Raw genomic sequence first — 18073 nt, 5'->3', positions numbered from 1 at the left:
TTTTCAGGGTTCTTTTGCAGACTCTGAAGGTACACTGACCCTTTTCTGTATAGCTGTCATTCTATTTCCAGGTGGTCCACATGCTGTTTTTGATGCCTGTTGGCATCCAACCATGGCATGTCTCTGCCAGCTGGGTTTTGCTGTGCTCATGGGTGAGTAGTCCAAGGATTCTTCCTTTACTGTAGTTCCACTCACTACTCTAAAATCCTATGAAGCAGATAAGTGCATGCATTTTATTGTTTGTGCGATGCTCCTGTCCCCATAAATTTCAAGCAGTTGTGTAATGGATGGGGCAGGTGGATGTTGCTGTATAAGGTAACTATGACCCCAGGGAAGATCATTCAGGCTCATCTAGCTCCAAATTTGTCCTTCTCCTTTAAAGAAAAATAAAAGTCAGAACGTTATTTATACAGTCCTGCAGAGCTAATTTCAAGTAGGCTTTCCCTTGTCTGGTTCTTTTATTTCTTCTTCGTGGTCTCTGCGAATCATACAAATGGGTTTCACTGCGCCTGCGCAGTGCTGCTCGGAACCTACTGGAATCACTGGGCAGAGTTAACTCTGCAACATATTGAAACTTTTTGGCGGTAACTCCGCCCACCCGTTATAAGGCCCCTGCCTTCCCGCTCTTTTCCCCAGTTCCTTTTTTCCACCGCGCTAGCTGCTTCAGAGGAACTTTCGCTTGCTTTGCTTGCTTGGAATCACTTTTGTTTTTTGACCTTGTTTTTGGATTCTCCCATCGGCTTTGGCGACTTCGGAAATGCCTGCAGCTTTCAAGAAGTGCGACATTTCCAAGGGCAAGGTGCCCGTCCAGGACCCGCACTCCTCCTGCTTGCTGTGCCTTGGCCCGAACCACAACCCCAAGGCTTACCCGCTCTGCAGATCCCTCTCCTCTCAGGCTCGCAAGAACCGTGAGTCCCGGCTCGCTTCAGCGATCGCCCTGAATAAAGTACAGGAGGGAGGTTCGCGGTCCTCTTCTGTCCCGCCTTTGGCGCCCCCCCGCTTCATCTTCTCGGGCAAGTGTCTCCAACGTGGGATCGGGGAGAGTCGCCGTCCCCAGCGTGGTGTGTGTCCCGGCCGGGACCCCTTCCACCACCTCCGATGTGGCCCGTGGCTCCAAACCGCCCAGTGCCACCGACGATGTGGCCTGTGGCTCTAAACCGCCCAGTGCCACCGACGATGTGGCCCGTGGCTCCAAACCGCCCAGTGCCACCGACGATGTGGCCCGTGGCTCCAAACCGCCCAGTGCCACCGACGATGTGGCCCGTGGCCCCAAACCGCCCAGTGCCACCGACGATGTGGCCCGTGGCTCAAAACCGCCCAGTGCCACCGACGAACCCTCCAAGCGCCCCCATAAGTCATCGGGGACTGAGGGTACCGAGCGGTCCCCCAAACCGAAGAAGGGATCGGAGGGCTCCCGTTCGAAGGAGGCTACCGAGCCGGAGGTCCATCTCGCCTCGCCTTCATCCTCCAAGGCATCCAAGGGATCGTGCCATGCGATACCTAAGGAGCGCACCGAGCCGGTGCAAGGGTCAAGGTCCCGAGGCCTTCGTCGTCGACGGCGGCTGCTGTCCTCTTGGACCTCCCAGACAACCCATTCTTCCCAACGGAGGAGCCTCCCAGGCCTGGGAAAAAGAGGCACCACGACGAGGCGGGTCGTGATCCTGCCCCTAAAAAGGCCAAGCCCTCCAGGGATCGGCCCACCACCGACCCACCGAGGGCAAAGGAAGAAGCGCTCCCCCTCCAAACAGGCTCGCGCTTCCACTTCGTCAGCCCCCCGTGACTGGAGCCGACGGCGGTAGACCAGGGGACCCCGGTACCGGACACACCTCTGCCTCCTCCGACCATGGATTTCATCCACGGGACGGATGACACCGCGCCTCCTCGCTCCCCGGAGCATCGGTCGCCCTCCCACCCGGCAACCGACGATGAGGAGGACTTGCCCCGCAGACAAGACGTCCCAGACCTCTTCTATGAGTCCAGATCGGTCCCGACCGTGTCGGTCTACGAGAGGTCGCCGTCTCCACCCCGTAGACGCAAGAGGTCGCCGTCTCCACCCCGCAGACGCTCCCGGTCCTCAGTCGACTTTGCTCCAGCCCGCCCGAGATCCCAGGTCAGAGTGACGGATCCTCTCTCCTCTGACCTGGACTCCGAAGACGAGCCGCTGCCACCTTCGGAGGCACCCTCGGACGAGGATGTCCTCTCGGGCTCGGCCTCCCCTCAGAGGACAGAGCCGTCTGAGGGCCCTCGACATCGAGCTCGCATCCGCGGAGGACGACGCCGAGGACCCGGTTGAGCGTCGGGTGCATGGACGAGTCCCCACTCCGCCGTGCCTGCCTCTCCTTCCCTCTCTACAGACCATCGTGAAGAGGTCCTGTGACTCTCCGGCCGCCCTGTCTGCGTCCTCCCGCAAAGTAGAGTCGCTTTACAGAGTTGCCCCGGCGAGTGGCCCTTGGTTGGCCGAACACCTTAGGCCGAACTCTGCCATCGTGGAGGGAGCCCAACACAGCTTCGTCCCGAAGCAGGCCATCTCCCCTGTCGACCGAGAGGCAAAAAAGGTTGTATGGGCTGGCCAATAAGGCTTACTCGGCATCGGCCCTTGGGGTCAGGGCTGCCAACTACACCGCTTGCATGGGGGCCTACGTCGAGACCCTCATGGAACGTACCTCCCCCCCTCGTTTCGGACGTCCCAGATGACATCCACAGGCAGCTGGTGGAGATCAGGGATGAGGCGCACTCCATCGGAAGCTGGCTCATCACCACTTCCAGGAACATGGCGGACTGCTCCGACCTCAACCCGACGGTCAGAGCTGCCATCGAGGACATGCCGCTTGACGGAGCCGGCCTTTTCCACGCCGAGACCGACGACCGCCTGAACCGCAAGTTCAGGATGAAGGCGGCGGCGAATAAACACGTCATGTCCTCAACACCCGCCCGTGACAGCCTCAAGGGTCTGTGGTTCGCGACCGTCGACCTGAAGGATGCCTACTTCCACATCAGGATCCGGGAGTCCCACCGGAGATTCCTCGCCTTCGCTGTCGGCTCCGACTCGTACCACTACAATGTGCTTCCTTTCGGCTTGGCCACGGCTCCACGAGTCTTCACAAAGTGCATGGCACCGGTGGTGGCATACCTTCATCAGAAGGGCTTCATGGTCTTTCCCTACCTGGACGACTGGCTGTTTGCAGCCAAGTCCCAAGACGAGCTGCGGGAGGCAGTCGCATTCGCCCTGCGCCTTCTGGACTCCCTCAGGCTGGTCGACAACAGGGAAAAGTCCCACTTTACGCCGACCAGGCATGTCAAGTTCATCGGGGCCATCCTTGACTCCGAGAACTGTCTAGCCTTGCTTCCTCCGGACCGGTTTCAGGCCCTGACAACATCTCTCAGGCCGTGCATCTCACACAGAAGGGTGAGAGCCAGAGACGTCCAAGTTGCCCTGGGCCACATGGCATCGACGACCTTCGTCACCCCCTGGGCAAGACTTCGTCTTCGTCCTCTCCAATCCTGGTTCCTCTCCGTCTTCTCTCCGTTGGAGGACCCGCCTTCAAAGTGGCTCATGGTTCCGAGACCGGTAGCCGCTTCTCCCAGATGGTGGCTTAACAGCTCCAATGCTTGCAACTGACCCTGACAACCGACGCATCCCTGGAGGGATGGGGCGCTCACCTGCTCGACCTCATCGTCAAAGGCAGGTGGTCCGCACGAGACAAGCTCCTCCACATCAACGAGTTGGAGATGCTCGCAGTTGAGAAGGCTTTAAGGGCGTTCAAGTTTGCTGTCTCAGGGAGAGTGGTCCTCCTCAGGACGGACAACACCACCGTGATGTAATACATCAACAAGCAAGGTGGTACCAGGTCCAGGACCCTGCTCAACCTCACGCTCCGCATCTGGGACTGGTGCACCCAGAGACGCGTCCTCCTCCAGGCGATTCACCTTCCCGGGGAGGACAACGAGCTGGCAGACCGCCTCAGCAGATCTCCATCGGTGGGCCACGAGTGGAGGCTCCATCCCGGGACGGTCAGCGACCTCTTCGATCGGTGGGGAATTCCCCGGATCGACCTCTTCGCGACCAGATGGAACAGCCACTGTCCCCAGTTCTGCTCCAGGAAGCGAATGGACGGATCCCTCGGAGACGCATTCGCTTTCCTCTGGATGGGGGAGCTCCTCTATGCCTTCCCTCCGTTCCCTCTCATCATCAGGGTGGTGTCCAAGATGACAACGGATCACTCACACGCGATCCTGATCACCCCGTGGTGGCCGAGGCAGCCGTCTCGACCCGCGTCTGTACCTGTTGTCAATCCAGGATGGACGAATTCTCCACCGGACATCGAGAGCCTGCTGCTGGTGGCCTGGAGGATTCGGCCCCGACTGCCTTGCCGGAGTCGGTGAGGACGGTGCTCCTGGCTGCGAGGAAACCTTCTGCTCAGCGGTCCTATGCCCTGAAATGGAGGAGATTTTGCCTCTTTCTGGACCAGAAGGGCTTGTTTCCTGCTCAGGTGTCCACTCCAGTGGTGCTGGAGTTTTTGATGGCACTTTTGGATGGAGGGCTGTCCCTCACATCCATCAAATGCTACCTTTCTGCCATTTGTGCCAAATACCAGTTCGGGGGGAGGATTTCTTTCTTCAAAGACCCCTTGGTGAAGGGGTTCCTGAAGGGTTGTGCCAACCTTTATCCTCCTGTGTCGGTACCAACGCCGGCTTGGAGTTTGGAGCCGGTACTGTCCGCTCTCCAATCCAAGCCCTTTGAACCGATGGCCACAGCGGACTTGAGTCTATTGACTTCGAATACCGCTTTCTTTGTGGCCATCACCTCTGCCCGCCGTGCGGGCAAACTCTGTGCCTTACAGAGGGACCAGCCATTCCTGAGGTTCCACAAGGGCAAGGTGGTCCTCCGTACGGACATTACCTTCCTGCCTAAGGTAGTGTCTGCTTTCTACATGTGCCAGGACATTGTGTTGCCCACTCTGGCATCCAACCCGATGTCGGATGAAAAGCGACGCCTTCACTCTCTTGATGTCAGGAGAGCGCTGGCCTTTTACCTGGACAGAACTGCTGCCTCCAATCGTTCAGAGAGACCTTTCCAATCTACTCGGAACCAAAGAAGGGGTTGCCTGTGTCTGCTCAGAGGTTGTCCAAATGGGTGGCTGGTACCATCCACCTCTGCTATGAGCTGTTGGGTAAACCTCTCCCTGGCAGGGTTCGGTTCCATTCCACAAGGACAATGTCAGCGTCCTCCGCATTCCTCTCGGGGATTCCTTTGGGGGATGTCTGTAAGGCTGCTGTCTGGTCTCAACCTCTGACTTTTACTACTATAGGTTGGACACCAGAGCCATCCGAGACACAGCTTTCGGGAGGACTGTGTTGGTTTCAGGGTTGCATTGATTGCACTACTGATGTTTTTTGTGTTCTACAGTGGATACTGTTTACATTTGTTGAATGTTGGTTTGCACAAGTCCTATGGGATCGGTCTGGCACGACCTCTGTTCCCTTCTCGGGCTTAGCAAAGTTATTGCTATGTGATCTGTGCATGAACAAACAGACTGACTACTATGGTCCAAGGTTTTTTATGGTAATAAATATACCTTTGGGTTACCATAGCTTTGGTATCAGGACACTCCCTCCGCCGCATACTTTAGCTTGTCAGTCTAAACCCATTTGTATGATTCGCAGAGACCACGAAGAAGAAGGACAGGTTGCTTACCTGTAACAGTATTTCTTCGAGTGGTCATCTGCGAATACATACAAATCCCACCCGTCCGTCCCCTCAGTGTCCTGCTCACATTGGCTCTCTTTCCATCGCCTGCTTGGCGGAAAAATTGCGGAACTGGGGAAAAGAGTGGGAAGGCAGGGGCCTTATAACGGGTGGGCGGAGTTACCGCCAAAAAGTTTCAATATGTTGCAGAGTTAACTCTGCCCAGTGATTCCAGTAGGTTCCGAGCAGCACTGCGCAGGCGCAGTGAAACCCATTTGTATGTATTCGCAGATGACCACTCGAAGAAATACTGTTACAGGTAAGCAACCTGTCCTTACCTACTGTATTTACTATATATATTCATATATATGTATTTACTATATATATATTCACTGGAACTTCCAGGGCCAGCCATATTACACCGATGCTTAAAGACTTGCATTGGCTGCCTATTCGCTTCCGGGCACAATATAAGGTGTTGGTAATGACCTATAAAGCCCTAAATGGCTTGGGCCCAGGATACCTGAAGGACCGCCTCTCCCCGTACATTCCGTCCCGCACCCTCAGAACATCTGGGCAGCAATTACTTAGGGTGCCAGGGGCTAGGTTGACCTCTACCACGAGGAAGACTTTTTCCATCGCCGCCCCGGCCCTTTGGAACACGCTGCCCACAGAGCTCCGCTCGGCCACCTCCCTGGCCCAATTTAGAAAGGACCTAAAAACCTTTCTATTTCAGATGGCATTCCCCGACTAAAGTCCAGTGGGCCTCCCTTCCTCTTCTGTGGCAAAGAGGACTGGCTAACGGGGGTTTTATTCTGTTTTATTTTGCTGCTGTGTAATTGTTTTAACCTGAATGTATATGTTGTGTTTTATTGATATTTGCTGTGAACCGCCCTGATCTATGGAAGGACGGTATAAAAATAAAAAAAATTATTATTTATTATATTTATATATAAGTCTAGAAATTTTAGTTAAACATTGACCCAAAAAACCTGAGCTAACTTATCCATGAGGCAATGTAAGTACGGTACTTTAACTGTTATTTTAAAAAGGAATCATTGCTTGGTGATAGCAAGAGTGTAATCTGTCCTGGAAGCACTGACCACACTCTTCACTCATCCATACAGCCTTTAGTATGAGCACAAACATGCCTACTGGAATTTTATAAGGTTTTTTGGCATTGTTTTCCTTTGCTTCATCCTTTAGATCCATTGTTATATGCTTCTAAGTTTTACCCTTGGCTTATCCACAGGTCATGTCAAAATCCATAATTTTGGCTCCAAAACCTGCCCTCGACTTATACATCAAGTCGACTTACAATCGAGTATATATAGTATACTCCGCTCTTCAGCCACAAAGGCTCTCAGAGTGTCTTACAAATAGTTAATTAGACATTTCCTTGCCCTCAAGTTTACAGCCTAAAAAGACATGACACAAAAGAAGAAGGGAATGGCGGTGGGGAAGGGGAATCCATCCTGCAGTTCTTCTTTCCCTCTGAGGCCTGGATCATGGCAGATGGACTGGAGCAAGGGTCCTTCTTCTTACTTTAGGGTAGGCCTGATGCAAAAGTTACTTTTGGGGGCTACAGCTTGCAGAATCCTTCAAACAGAGATTCTGGGAGCTGGAGTCCAGGCACCAATATGTCCAGGCTTTAATCGCTTCCATGAAAGCTCACCACATTGTCTTTGGCCCGTTACAGACGGGCCTAAAAGTGCACGCTCCACGCGTGCTAGAGTTAGAAAGGAGCGTCCTTTCCGGACGCTCCCAACCTAGCACGCGCAGAGCACGCACAAAATGGCGATGGCTGTTCCACACGGCCGCCACCATTACGACATCACAACCGCACCACCTCCAAATGAGGCGGCGCAGACATGACGTCCTTGCGCCGTGCAAGGGCGCTTAGAGCACCCTTTACACGGGGTAAGAAGGAGCTCCGAAACGGAGCTCCTTCTGGAGTTTGCGTCGCTGGCGTAGCCTTCAGACGGCTGCACCAGCAGCACAGAGGAGAAAGGGGCCAAGCGGCCCCTTTCTCCTCCTCCCCGCTGCCACGGGGTGTCCTTGGGGCTTGAAGCCCCAAGGACACCCCTTTCCAGGCCGCGGGGAAGCGGCCTTTTGCCACTTCCCCGCGGCCTGGAAAGTGGCAAATCGGGGCCTCGGAGGCTGCCGGTCTGGCAGCTGAGGCCCCGATACAGCTGGGGCGGGTGTAAACCCGTCATTATCTCTCTAATATTTCTCTGCTTTGAGGCCCATTTTCTGCTGACGTAGCATAGTTAACTGTATGTGGGCTGAATAATCATCTTCTCCTTCCATGAATGATTTCCCTCGACTATATTAGCCTGAGATTGAAAAAAACAAGGATCAAACTTGGTTCCTGGGCAGCTTTTAAACCACTATTTCCCAGTTAAAGGATCATAAGAAACATTTCTGACAAAGGAAATCTCTTATAAGCTAGGCACATATGAAAAGGATAGGCAGAAAGAACAGGGTGCTTGTGCTCATCACTTAATGCATTTTATTTATATTCACATATGAACTGGGCCAAAATAACAGCAGTGCAAAGTTGTGCCATAAGAAATCAAAAGGAGTATGTCACTTTGTACTTGGCTAGTAACAGTTTCATATTCAAACATGGGTGTTTCTTGTACTTCGTTGTTGTATGCCTTCAAGTCATTTCTCAGTGGAGGTGACCCTATCACAGGGTTTCCTTGGCAAGATTTATTCAGAGGGGGTTTACCTTTGCCTTCCTCTGGGGCTGAGAGAGTGTGACTTGCCCATGGTCAGCCAATGGGTTTCCATGGCTGAGCAGGGATTTGTACCCTGTTGTCCAAAGTCATAGTCCATTTCTCAAACCATTACTCCTCACTGGCTCACATTCCTTGCACTGCAGGTTCATTATACTGTTTGACTCATCAGTGGAGCAGCAAGGTGGGGAAGGTCCACTAGCCTCTATTTGTTGCCAATCATCCTTGAGGGAGGGAAGGAAGAAATCTGCAGATCTTCTGAGAGCACACTCCCCTCACCATTTTGTTTTACTTGCCTTTGTCTATACAGTGAATTACAGGGGCTCCCTGGGTTTTGGCCAGGCTAGCATTGATTCACTGATCTCCCACGTGGGTGTACAAGATGTGGAAGACACTCAGGTTAGCCCCCCTTTTTTTCTTTTCCCATTTGGTGTAATCAGATAAACCCAATTTTGAATTTTTTAAAAAATGATAAAGGGTGATATTACACTGCATGTGGTCTTGTTTTGTTTCTAATGGATGCCTGCACTCTCTTTAAATGGAGAAAAAAAGCCATGATCACAGAACTGGCTATTGCAAAGCCATCTGGGAATGGGATATACTATAGGCTCTGCCCATATTGGGCCCATCTGTTTTTGGATCACATTATACCCACAGAGTTTTTCCTTATTAAGTATGAGCAGTGTTTGGGGAACCAAACATCCTTTACTTAAATCCAATAGCAGTAATGGAACATTTCAATATGCAGAGTTTCCCACCATTTATCAGCATCTCTTGCCAGTATCCATCATTAAGGTATTTTTTGTTGTGCAAAGGATGGTTATTTCCTGCACTTTGTGGGAATGTATATTGAGGAGTAATGTATGTAAGAGGAAATGAGAGATCACAAGTGCAGTTTTGAGAGCTGGTTCTCCCTCTGTTGGAAGGCTTCAAAGTCCACCAGGATCTGTGAAACATCCTGTCCCGGTTCAGATGTGTGAATGTGTTTGAATGCATATGAAAGCATAACTCGTACATGGAATATGGAGGAATGGCCATTACAGAATCAGTCAGTCTCATAGGCCAGAGAGCCCAGGAAAGGCCAAACAAGTGTCAGCCTCTTAAGCAGAGCAGCTCACCATGGACACAGATTAATGAACAACAAATACATCTCTGCCAGATACACCCTGTGAGTATGGTTTGTCCCCCAGGTCCTAAAGGACCATGAATCAGGCTGTAGATGTGAACACACTCTCGCAAGTTGGGAGCTTATTGCTTGGCATTTTAAATCAGCTCCAGCCTCCCAGGCTGCAGCCAGGATGTGGGATGGAGGTGGGGATTATGGCACACTAAATTGCTGCTGAATCACTGGCTGCCATTAACCCAGGTCCCAACTGGGTCCAAGCCATGCTCCGCCAGCACTTTTTAGAAGTTGAAAAGCCTTCCAACTTCTAAAAAATGGAGGCAGAGTGCAGCTTGGATCCAGGCTGATGGTGGCAATTTAGTGTGTGAGAATCTCCACCTTCGTCCTGCATCCTGGCTGCGGCCTGGGAGACTGGAGCCGATTTAGAACACCAAGCAATAAGATCCTTACATTCCCCCTTACTTAAAATTTTGGCTAGCCATCTTTTGTTGTATCTTTTTTTTTCCTGGCCACTTCATTGGATTTGCAAGAAAGATGTTGGGAAGGAGGGTGTCAGAGCAGCTCTTCTCTTTGACAGCTCTCCCACTAGAAGAAGCCTGGAATTCTAGTATCCAGTGTTCTTGTATTTGCTGAAGATCTTGCATTCCTGCCTTCTCAGTGTTCCTGGATTCCTGAGGTCCCTTTTTGCTGATATTATTACATTATTGAGTCATGAACTATTTGCTTAGTTCTGAGTGGAAAATCACTTTGAGACACAAAATCTGAGCTCTTTGCTAGAGGACCTTGTTAGCTTGTCCTCCTCAAGTCACTGTTCTGGTGCGACCCACATATCTTTGACAAGATCTCAGTTTCTTCCAGCACTAACTAGAATTTCTTCACTAACCATCTTCTCTTCAGGAAAGGTATCTTTGGAAGCCCTGATCTGTCTTTTGCAGGTCCTTTATTTATACATTACTGCTTCCTCTTATACATTTTTTGTGGAATTTCTGTCCATATGCTTTTCTATACAACCATTCCTTATTATGATCCACAGACTCAACAAGGTGTCTACATGCTTATGGAAAGATTCAAAGTGTTTAGTTTTGTTTATTTTTTATATATGTTTAGGGTTGTGTGTGTGGGGAGGGTGTACTCAGGCATGCTCATTTGGGGAAATGGCAGAATTTTTTCTTGGGTCCTTTCCCTACAAATTGCAACTTCTTCCATATTTGTGTATCTGCATGAGTGCATGCAGTGTTTTCTGATATTCTACCTGACATTCTGTCTTTTCTGCTCTCACAGCTGGCAGTGGAATTGGCACTGCACATGGCACCCCTGGACCCAAACAGAATTGCCTTGTTAGGAGGCTCTCATGGTGGCTTCATCTGTTGTCATTTGATTGGTAAATATCCAGATATGTACAGAGTCTGTGCCGTCAGAAGCCCTGTCATCAACATGGCTACTCTACTGGGGACATCTGACATTCCTGATTGGTAAGGAACTCATCTATCTTCCTGAGTTCATCTGTGTCATCCATCCCATGAACCTGGCTTATCTTCTTCCAAAGCCATTGCTAACCTGTTACCATCTCTCTCATAGCCTGTTTCACACAACCACCTCTACATGATATTAGGTGTCCTTATTGTGTCTCAGCTCATGAATCAGGCTTCCTAATCCTCTCACCTGTCCTCTTGCAAGCGCCCTCTTTTGTCTCTGACTGCCTCCAAAAATGCCACATCTATCAATCTATCATATTTGATAGATAAATTCACAACTATCAAAAGACTGGGTTGTTTGGCTCCTTGGCAGAGATCAGGAATTCAAGTTTGAAGCTAATAGCTACATGATTCCACAGGCGGTATGCAGCTCTGGGTGTGCCTTACTGCTTTGAGCGAATTCCCACTGAAGAGGATCTGGCTACCATGCTGCTCAGCTCCCCCATAATTCATGCTCCAAAGGTAATTGCCAGGTGATGGAATCATTCTTTGACTGTGTCATGTGCAACCCTACTAAGTAAATGTCTTGTGTTTCCCCCCATAGTGCCACATGTAAAGACTCCTACAAATACCCCCCACAATTAAGTATTAATACTATATTAGTACAAAATTTGGAATTCAAAATTCTGAGAAGCAGTCTGGTCAATAAAAAAATCTAGCCCTTTCACCTCTAACAGATTTCATTGTAAATAGAATTTTCAACAGCCAGAGAAAGAAGTGAATAGGATTTTAATGGATATTATATGTATGGTATGTTTTTCTCTATGTGTAGTGTCATTGTCTTTAATAGCAACAGAAGTTCACTTGATCATCCTGCAAACAGCAGATGCAAAGTGCTCTAAGTAACAAAACCTTAATCTGAATGGGAGATATAAACCAGAATCTTTTGGATGACGTAAGAGGTGAATGGTCCTGTTGTGCCTGCACATGTTCTTTTTAAGTTGTTGGAAGGAGGTATGCAGTACCTCCTTTGTGGAACGACTGTCTCGTTAGAGCACACACTAGAAAGGACAAGGCCCAATGCCATTGGGCCTGAAGAGGAAGAGCCCTCCCCTCCCTCCTTCCAACTGTCATCTTCTGGCCTGGGAAGGAGTGAAAGGACAGGCCCAATGCCCTTAGGCCTGAAGAGGAAGAACCCTCCCCTCCCTCCTTCCAACTGTCATCTTCTGGCCTTAGAAGGAGCGAAAGGACAGGCCCAACGCCATCGGGCCTGGCCTCAATTAAGAAAAAGAGCCCTCCCTCCAGTCCATCTGCCTTGGTCTAGGCCTCAGAGGGAGAGAAGAATGCTGGACCTGATCCCCCCCCACCATTCCCTTCTTCTTTTGTGTCGTGTCTTTTTAGATTGTAAGCCTGAGGGAAGGGAACCGTCTATTATCCCCTCGGTTGTAAGCTGTCACATACTTGTGACACTGTGGCGGGTTACAAACCGCCACTTACGACGCGCTCCGTGCGTGCTAGGGTTAGGAAGGGGCGTGTTAGGGTTAGGAAGAGTTGCCCCTTCCTAACCGGCCCTGGCCCCAACACGCGCAGAGCGCGTCGTAAATGGCGGCACCCATCCACATGGGCACCGCCATTTTGATGTCTTGGACGCATAGCATCCAGACGTGTCGCGAAGGAAGTGACGCCGCAAGGGCGTGTTTCACCCCTCATGGCGCCACTTCTGCATTTTGAAAAGGAGTGCCATTTCGGCGTTCCTTTTTCGCTGCGCCGGGAAGCCTCACAGTCTGGCCACTGGGGCTTCCCTCCGCAGCGAATGGCGGCGGCGGGAGAACGGCCGCTTGAGGGCGGTCTGTAACCCGCCTCAGTCTGCATCTTCATTTCTGCATTTCTTCTGCATTTCAACACTTCTTCATTTCTGCAGCTGGATACACTAAGAAGATGGCATCCTCCTAGACCTGCTGGTGGTCTGGGAGGGTGGTATTTTCTTTTTCTGTCCAGCTACAGAAACACACCTGAATGTGCTATAAGTGTTGCCTGCCCTCTCCCAGCCTCTAAATGCAGATAGACTGAATAGGGCAGGGAGAAGAGAAGTCAGAAGTATGTTTGCAGAGCTTTATGATTCAGCAAGCCAATGTAGGATCTTGGCTGTATTTTCAGATTTTTTTGACACCATATTTTGATATATTTTGAATTTTAGTGAAAAGAAGTTACTTGTCCCCAAGTGACCAGCCCCAGCCTAAATACCCTAAAAGCACCAGATCCCATCTATTCTTGGAAATTAAGCAGGACCAGCCCTGACAAGTAATTGGAAGGGAGTCTGCCAATGAATACCAGATATAGGTAGGCTATATTTCAGAGGAAAAAACTGGCAAACCCACCTCTGAGTATTCATTGCCTAAGAAAACTGTATGAAATTCATGGGGTCACCATAAACTGATTAGCACCCTGAAGGCATGCGAGCACACACACGCACATAATTAGCAGTATTTCCTTAGTGCTATTCACACACTGGCTTCTTTCTCTCTGATAGGTTCAAGCACCTGTATTGCTCTGTGTAGGTGCCAGGGACCGTCGAGTATCTCCTTACCAAGCTATGGAATATTATCGTGTGCTGCAAGCCAGAGGTATCCCTGTGCGGTGAGTTTTCAGCCTTTTCTACTGATCCAAATACATGGAAGGTGACCTTGCCATTCTTATTCAGAATGTGTTGCACTGAGCAGTTTTTCAGAACCTAAATCCCTGGGAAAGTAAAACTGGATCTGAGCACAAGCACATTTGGGAAGGGAGTACATTGAGGGAAGATCTCTCTGATCTTGAGACTTTCATCAATATATATTCTAAGTTTTTACTATTTTTTTATTTGTAACATGGTGTCGTCTGCTTATTTTAAATTGCTCGTGTTCCTCCCCCTAATTTTCATGCTTTCTTCCTCTGAACCTAATTGTGTTTTCCATGTGATATTATCTGCATATAAATTAAATAGATAGGGTGATGAAGTGCAGCTTTATCTGGCCCCTTACCAATTGAAAACCTTTCTGTTTCTCTATATTCTGTCCTGGAAGCAGCCTCTTGTTCTGGATATAGGTTGCACACCAAGACAATCAAATATTAAAGCATTGCCATTTATTTTAGAATGAGCCCTCATATTTTATTGTCTATGCAATTAAAGGCTTTACCATAAAACACAGGTAGCTTTTATTTTGAAATTCTTTGGTGTGCTTCCTTAGCTAATTTCTTTTTGCAATATGATCCTTTGTGCCTCCTTCTTTTTGAAACCTTGTCTTCTATGTGTTACTGTTTTGAATTTTTATTTGGAGGAGCCTATAAGGGCTGAAGCAGATGAGGGGCTTGGAGAAGCCGCTGACTGTGATCAGCCCCCGATCAGCTTGGGACTTCAGTGACTGGATGGTCCATTCCAGAAGTGGGCGCCACTGTGGTCCCAAATGGGCCACCAGGAGGAGTAGATTTAACCTGCTCTTTTTGCTGTTGGTTGCAGCCCGCCTTAGCCGGTCTCAGAGTGGATTCTGGCCATTTTGAGGGTGTGTGTCATATAAATGCAATGCCCCTGAAGCGGCTGGAGGCCACTCTATTTGGCCTGTCTGTTTTGGGCCCATGTTGAAAGGAGAAGGAAAAACACCCAAGTTTTCTAGCATGTATTTTGACTGTAGTGATGGCTACCTCCTCCACCTCAGATCACCTTGGCATTTGGCTTGGGCATTGGTAACAAGAGAGAGCTTCTCTCTCTCTCTCTCTGTCTCTGTGTGTGTGTGTGTGTGTGTGTGTGTGCGCATGCGTGTGCGTGTGTGATGGGGAGAAGGAAAGAAGATGGAACTGGATCAAAGTGAATTGGGGATAGAGGAGTTCAGGGCAAGGGAAGGATTATTCTCTCCTCTAAGGGGAAAAGGTTAGGTTAGGTTTGAAGTTTTCTTTTTGTATGGGGAAAGCTAGAAACAGAAGTGAATAGTTTAAAATTTTTAATAATTAGAAGGGAATAGAAGAGGGAACATAAAGGCTATAGGAGGAAGTTAATATTGTAGGCAAGATATGAGTAATAATAATGTGATAGGCATGTGCAGAAGAGAGGAAATTATCAAAAGTATTCATGATATAGCCCAGTATCAAAAATTCTTCCTGCAAGGGGTTGAATCATGCTTTCAGAACCAAGGGTTGTTCTTCACTTGAGGAAAGCTGAACTGTGAAACTCCCTGCTACAGGAAAGTCACTACAAGGAAGACTAGGAATAAAAAGTTCTTCTTCGTGGTCTCTGCGAATCACACAAATGGGTTTATTCTGCGCCTGTGCAGCAATCCTCGGAAACTTCTAGAATCTCTAGGCAGAAAGTAATGTATCTTTCTGCAACTTTTTGGCGGTAGCCCCGCCCACCCGTATATAAGGCCTCTGGTGGCCCGCTCTTCCTCAGTTCCTTCATTCCGCCGCGCTAAGCAGCTTGAGGAACTTCGCTAGCTTTGGCTTGCTCTTCTATTTGGAATCTCTGGCTTTGCTAAAACTGACCATTAAAGAAAAACTTTCGGACTTTCCTTTGGACGAACGACTTTTGATTTTCGGCTTGACTTCGGACTGGTAACGGACTTCTCTTACCATGGCCTCTTTCAAGCAGTGTTCCAAGTGCGGGATTAAAATCCCCAGGGCCGATGGCCACGACAAGTGTGTCCTCTGTTTAGGCGAGGCACACATCCAGGGCAGTTGTGCCCACTGCAAGGCCATGATCGCCCAAGCCCTCAAGAACCCGGATCGGACTGTCAAGGCTGCCCTCTATGAGAAGGTTCTCAGCCAGCCTGGCGGCTCTGGAGCTTCTGGGGAAGCGGATGCCCCCAAGGCCCCTACCAAAAAAGGGGAAAAATGCTCTCACCGGGACAAGAAGTGGGATCGCTCGTCCTCACCGCCTGCTAAGAGCCACCGTAAGGGGCCCCCAAGCACGGTCTCAGTGCCTCCGCCTGAGTCGAGGCCAGTGCCGTCGACATCGCCTGTTCTCGAGCGGTGAACACCCCGATTCCGCCTATACCGCCGTCTTCCCGGACGGTGCCGCTCGAGCCTAGAGTCCTTCTCACCAGCCACCTCTCTGTACCGGCAGACAGCCTACAGATTGTGCATGTGGACTCTGAATCAGAGGGAGAGCTTCAGGACTCCTACGCTCCGTTCTCCCCTCAGAGGCCGAGGTCAAGATCTCCCTCGCCTCCACCAAAGAGACGGCCGCGCTCTGCCTCTCGGGACCGGGCTACCCTAGGCACCGAAGCCGACGAGGATCTGGCTGCACCTGCAGACCATGATCGGGACCTATTCCAGGCATTCCCGGATCTCGTTCACGATCAGCGCACGGGACAGTACCGCATCCCGGTTGACCCGTCCCGCCTGCGTCGGGACCTCCTTATGCATGCTCGAACCGGTATCTTGGATGTTGACACCTCCCGCCGGGACGACCGGGACGACCTCGGCACATCCGACCCTCTGATCAGACGGCGAAGCCCATCCCCCTCGGGGTCCGGCTCGGGCTCTCCTCGCTCCGTTTCCCCCGCTTCGGACGAGGATGCCCCGTTTGTGCCTCAAGGCCCTTCCGTCCCTTCACCCACAGACGATGTTCGGGCTTTTGCAGACAGGATCATTTGGATGGCTGACGCCCTCAAGCTTGAAGTCTCCCATCCCGAGGACGATGCCCTCGATCCGGTGGAAAGGAGGATCCATGGTTCTTCTCCAGCTCCACCAGCCCTGGCCTACCTCCCGTCCCTGGAGAAGATCGCGAAGCGTTCTTGGGACGCCCCAGCCACCATCCCGTCAACTTCGCGCAGGATTGAGAACCTGTACCGGGTCACTCCATCGGCACCGTCCTGGCTTTCTAACCATCCCAAGCTGAACTCAGCTATAGTGGAAGGGGCCCAGTCTACCTTTGCACCTAAAACCTCGTCCTCGCCCGTTGACAAGGACAGTAAAAAGTTAGACGGCCTGGCTAAAAAGTTCTACGCCTCGGCAGCCCTGGACCTTAAAATTGCCAACTATGCGGCTTGCATGGGGGCCTATGTTCAGCACCTGGTGGAGAAGATGGATCCCACCATTGCTGACTTGCCTGATGACAGGAGGCGTATGATGGCGGCTCTCAGGAACGAGATCCACCTGATGGCTGGACAGCAGATTATCTCTGCCAGACACTCCACAGACTGTGCGTCTAAGATCCTCTCTGGCTCCATAGCTCTCCGCCACTATGCATGGCTCCGGTCCTCAGACCTCACTCCCCAGGCTAAGGCGGCTATTGAAGACATGCCCTTTGACAACTTGGGCCTCTTCAATAGAGAGACAGACGAGAAGCTCAGCTTCAGGTACCGGATGAAGACCGCGGCTAGAAAGCACGGTATGTCCTCCGTACCGTCCAAATCCCCTCGTCAGAGGTACCCCGGTCAGTGCCCCTGGCACCCATGAGGCCAGTACCGTTTTCAGCCCCAGGACCGTCCTTACCACCAGGACAATAATCCTCAGGGCCGAGCTTCCAGGTCACCTGCTCCCCCATCAGACGGCCGCCAATCTTCCCAGCCCAGATACCAACAAGGGTATAGGAAGAAGGATGGCCGGGGCAAGAGGAGGTTCTGATGTGTTCCCGCACACCTCGTCACCTCCAGGCTGAGCCCTTTCTTCAACAACTGGGCCGCCATCACTATGGACTCTTGGACACTTAACATCGTCCGCAGGGGCTATGCCCTAGAGTTCTCTGAGCTCCCACCAACTGGAGCCTTCGTTTCAACTGTCCCCTCGGACACCCTTCTCGACGAAGTGCGCGCTCTCCTAGACAAGGGCGCCATTGAACCTGTCCACCCCTCTGAGTTCAAGCGGTGCTTTTTTTCCAGGTACTTCACTGTACCGAAAAAAGATTCTGGCCTTAGACCAATAATGGATCTTCGAGCCCTCAATGACTTTATTGTCTACAAGAAGTTCAGGATGGTAACCCTTGCTTCTATCTTACCACTCCTGCAGGAAGACCACTGGTTCGTGACGCTGGACTTGAAAGATGCCTACTTTCATATAGCGATCCTGGAGGACCACCGCAGATTCCTTGCTTTTGCTGTGGGACATCAGGCGTACCAGTACAAGGTCCTTCCCTTTG

General features: G+C 50.8%; 1 protein-coding gene across 1 annotated transcript in view; it reads left to right on the top strand.

Annotated features, from left to right (window-relative positions):
• LOC121920358 (acylamino-acid-releasing enzyme-like) overlaps positions 1-18073 on the top strand; it is a 65463-nt gene that overhangs the window by 26871 nt on the left and 20519 nt on the right. The window contains exons 13-17 of the mRNA XM_042447489.1: positions 72-152; positions 8738-8826; positions 10832-11022; positions 11385-11487; positions 13496-13602. Coding sequence (XP_042303423.1) covers positions 72-152; positions 8738-8826; positions 10832-11022; positions 11385-11487; positions 13496-13602 — 571 coding nt within the window. The remainder of the gene's footprint in view (positions 1-71; positions 153-8737; positions 8827-10831; positions 11023-11384; positions 11488-13495; positions 13603-18073) is intronic.

This window comes from Sceloporus undulatus, chromosome 2, assembly GCF_019175285.1.
Source record: "Sceloporus undulatus isolate JIND9_A2432 ecotype Alabama chromosome 2, SceUnd_v1.1, whole genome shotgun sequence".
In the NCBI taxonomy this organism is placed as follows: Eukaryota; Metazoa; Chordata; class Lepidosauria; order Squamata; family Phrynosomatidae; genus Sceloporus; species Sceloporus undulatus.
The sequence above is the reverse complement of the archived record's forward strand: the minus strand, read 5'-3'. Positions and strand labels throughout refer to the sequence as shown.